Source organism: Quercus suber, unplaced genomic scaffold (assembly GCF_002906115.3).
Source record: "Quercus suber isolate HL8 unplaced genomic scaffold, Cork oak 2.0 scaffold_146, whole genome shotgun sequence".
In the NCBI taxonomy this organism is placed as follows: domain Eukaryota; kingdom Viridiplantae; phylum Streptophyta; class Magnoliopsida; order Fagales; family Fagaceae; genus Quercus; species Quercus suber.
Window position 1 is genome coordinate 110,954 of NW_027069607.1, and position 4,327 is coordinate 115,280.

General features: G+C 33.5%; 1 protein-coding gene across 1 annotated transcript; it reads left to right on the top strand.

The window, feature by feature from the left end:
* Positions 1 to 2,752: 2,752 nt before the first annotated feature.
* On the top strand, positions 2,753 to 3,882 carry LOC136068986 (protein transport protein SEC24 B-like). The gene is made up of 3 exons (XM_065776955.1): positions 2,753 to 2,863; positions 2,993 to 3,085; positions 3,730 to 3,882. Exons 1-3 carry the CDS (start codon positions 2,792 to 2,794, stop codon positions 3,856 to 3,858), a joined length of 294 nt encoding a protein of 97 aa, XP_065633027.1. The 5' UTR covers positions 2,753 to 2,791; the 3' UTR covers positions 3,859 to 3,882.
* Positions 3,883 to 4,327: the final 445 nt, after the last annotated feature.

The following is a 4,327-nucleotide window of genomic DNA, read 5'->3' on the forward strand; positions in this document are numbered from 1 at the left end:
CCCTCATATTACAGAACCAAATATTGTTGTAATTATATATATGTTATTTGTTTACATTTATGTATTAATCTACTAATCTATAGAAATATATGTGAACACACAAGCGTGTGCATGTGCGTATGAGTTATTTCATGCTCCATGAAAAGAGAAATTAAAAAATGAATACTAAATCATAACAAAAATAAATATAAAATAATATTGCATTATTAACATCATCACTGTTATTACAATCATTGTCAATCATTAACATTGAATGCCTCAACCAAAAAAAAAAAAAAATTTTCCAAAACCTTAAAATTTAATGTGCTTTTTTTGTAAACAACACTTTTATAGCAATGTTAGCCAAATGCTTAACTAACAAAAGCAACCTTTCTCAAAAAATTAACCAAATGCTCAACTGATTTTTCAAAAATGCAGCACTTAGATATGATTAACATAACCCTGAGCACTATTTCTCATAAAGTCTCAAAGAGTCCCTGTGTTATGTTCTAAGGTCATCCCTCTTTCAACTTTTTCTACTTAGGTACAAGCGCAAATATTAACACCCTAGTGATATGTTAATTTCCTTATTTATTCAGCATGTGATGTCCTCATTGACTTGGCTGTACAGGCGACCAATTGCATCATCATTAATAATCGTTGTACCCAAATCTCCAAATTTTGCGTTTGCATAGCAACATTAGAATGTTACAGAATCACAGACACATGAATCAAACTAGAAGCAGTGTTGCCTTTTTTTTTTTTCTTTTTTGTATGTGTAATCTTATATAGACATCTTTAAGAAGAAAACTGCAGAATGGGGGAACCACATAAGCTCCCACCTGTAACAATACTCCAGTGATGCATCCCTTGACATAGTAACTCAATTACTAGGTGCACGTGTACTGGGGCCTTAACATATATCTAGTATTTATTAGCTTGTTTGTATGTTGTGGTGATTGGACATTGCATAGATCAAATGTTATGTGATCTGTACTACTCCTGGGTTTCAATTTTGTCAAGATTTTAGAATGGCATACACAACCAAGATATGTTATTGGAAGCTGTGTAACTTAACATTCTTGTCATAGTTATTGGTATACAAAATAGCGCCTACGTTTTAAATATTTCTCAGTATTCATTATTGCATCTTTTTGATTTGTCTCTTTAGTCTATTCCATGTCTTGCCCATGTACTAGTGGTCAATAAGGTGGTGGATTTACACATGGGGATATTTTGCAGGATTTACTGATGAGACCCCCCGTGACTACCACTGCAACCTGGGTCCAGATGGTAGGCGTAGAGATGCTGATGAAAGGCCTGAGCTATGTAGAGGAACAGTTGAATTTGTGGCCACCAAAGAGTATATGGTTAGTTAATTCACAAACATGTTATGTGAGCTGTAGTTTATTTATTTATTTATTTTCTATTGGTTAGTTTAGTTCTGTTTAATGACAAATAAGATATTTACTTTCAATAATTAGCATGTTGGGTGCTCGCTATTAGGGCACATGTTGTGTCATTTTAGGATATCTGTGTAGAAATCCACCTTATATTGCTTGTTGGATTTATACGAACAGGTGCGTGATCCCATGCCAGCTGTTTATTTCTTCCTCATTGATGTATCGATGAATGCCATACAAACTGGTGCAACCGCTGCAGCTTGCAGTGCAATTAGTCAAGTTATTTCTGATCTTCCTGTAAGTTTATGTCTATTTGCATATCGGCATGTTACTTGATTGTGCCTGTTTACAAAAAAAAATTCTCTTTATTGCTTTTTTCCCNAATTTTTTTTTTTTTTTTTTTGTTTTTTTTTTGTTTGTGTCTATTAGGGTGGGGAATTGCAAGAGAATCAGGTTTTGGCATGATGTGTGGTGTGGAGATTAATCTTTGCAGAGAATGGTAGGAGCAGAGGTGTTGGAATCTTAGATTCCTCAGGGATTTCCATAGTTGGAGCTAGAAGGGCTGAATGAGCAAATAGATTTACTTTACTCCATATAGGTTTTGGAAAGGAATGAGGATTGTTTATTTTGGAATCCAGATGGGAAAGAGTAGTTCAGTGTTTGGTCCTTTTGCACTGTTTGTGACATTCATGTAACTCTGTGTTCGCCTGTAAAGGTGTTTGGGGTAGTAAGGTTACTTAAGGTAGGTTTTTATTTTATTTTATTTATTTATGTTTTTTTTATGGACAGTAGCTTTGAATTCCATACTGACCATAGATAAATTTGTTAAACGGAAGCAAGTGGTTGTTAATAGATGCGCAAAGGCAATAGTGAAGCAGTTGAGCACTTGTAGTTGTGGTATTTTGTTTTTAAAGGTACCTTTGGTAATGTCTGGCCTGGTACATTTGTTGACTATCTGGAGAGGGGTGTGTGGACATCACTGTAATAGGGTTGTGTGGCAAGCTATTACGGATTGCATTATGTGAACCATATGGACTTTTGAGAATGAATAATAATTTATGCAAGATATTAAAATATAAAAACAGCCTTTTGAGATCTTTGTTTGAATATTGTACTTCGATGGGGGGTGTCTTGTTCTATTGCTGATTTTTTGGACCTCATGAGTGTTTGGTTGTTATTCTTTAAGGGAGCACTGCACTTTAGTGATCATTCTTTCAAATAAATTATTCTCTTACTCATAAAAAATTATGCTATAGGAGATTGTCAAACTCTTCTCCAACTTATTATGGATGGAATGGGCTTTTTAGTTATTTGTTAACTCAAATTAGCTTCGACTTTTAGTTTTACTGTTAATTTTTGGAATTTGTTTGACACTGATTTTGTTTTTTGACATATGTTTGCAGCCATTAATGCTCATTGTTCCTGATGTACAAGATGTTTATACTCCTCTGCAGACTGATGTTGTTGTTCAGCTTTCTGAGGTTAGTTTAAACTGTGAAATTTTTTCTCTTGGAAAAAAAAGTTGATCTCTAACACGTTTATTTAGTTTTTGTTAGTTTAACAAATTTCAAATGACTTTGTTATTTTAATTGTTTGTTTTACGTTCTTAGTGCCGTCAACATTTAGAGCTATTACTGGAAAGCATTCCAACCATGTTTCAGAATAACAGAACTGCTGAATCAGCCTTTGGTGCTGCAGTCCAGGTATGCTTCCATATAAGGCAATTCTGTCAATTTGTTGTGTGTGGTCTATGCTATTTCAATTGGAAGTGTTAAATCATGTTTCTAGTGTGGTGGTTTGTGAATATGCTTTGCATTGTATCATGAGTGACTTAAATAAAAAAGAAAGATAAAATCTATGAGCTTGAAGTCTGGTTCAGCTTTGAATAGCAATGATAAATGTATTCAACATGCTCAATCCAACAAGTCTTATTGATATACTACAAGAATATTGGGGATGAATGTTAGGTGTTAGCATTTTGTTGGGTTCATAATGAAATAAATGTTAAGTATCCTCAAACTTAGGACATTACTTGGTGCTGGTTTTGGTGCAGTATATGAATTCTTTGCTGCATATGAAGCCTTTTGCTTTATTTCATATATATATAGTCTCACTGATTGTTCAGAAATATACTTCTTTCTGCTGTTGTCATATGTGTGCAGATTGTGAACTTTAAATGTTGTATAATTTACTGAAAAGTATATGTATATACTTTGACAGATATTTGATTATTTGTTCATTAATCTTTTTAGTGTATATATATATATATATTATACTTTTTCACAAAAAAAGAAGGTATTTCGTTATTGTACATTACAACATTTTAAAGATTTTGTTCTCATTGTAGGCTGCTTTCTTGGCAATAAAGAGTACTGGTGGGAAACTTTTGGTGTTTCAATCAGGTAAGCTCATAATTTTCTATACAACAAATTTTGTCCTATTGTACTGTTATAATACAATATTTGTTACATTGTAGTTTATGTTTCACATTTCATATGCAGTCAATGCATAATATGCAAGCTGTAGCTGCTGTACAAGATGTAGCTGCTATGAAATAGTGTAGGATACATTGCAATCCGTATTGTAATCTGTAATACAGTGATGACTAACGGATAGATAAGCATTCTATGATTAGGATTTAGCACAGGATGAATAGGGGGCATGTGATTGCTTAGGGGTAGTTAAGTCAGTTGGGATACAGTTAAGAGTATCTAACCGACTGTAACTACCAGCAAGGCATTAGAAGAGACTATAAAAGAGGAATGTACTCTGTTTGGAGGATCATAACAGAAATGACAATTGTTTTAGTCTTTGATTCAATCTCTTATCCCTTCTATCTTCTCGAAGGAGTATTGGTTCCCTCAAAGTAACCAGAACAAAGTACACTAACCTACTGTTTCTATCATCTTTATCCCTAATATCAGTAAAGAGCTAAGCAATAAGGG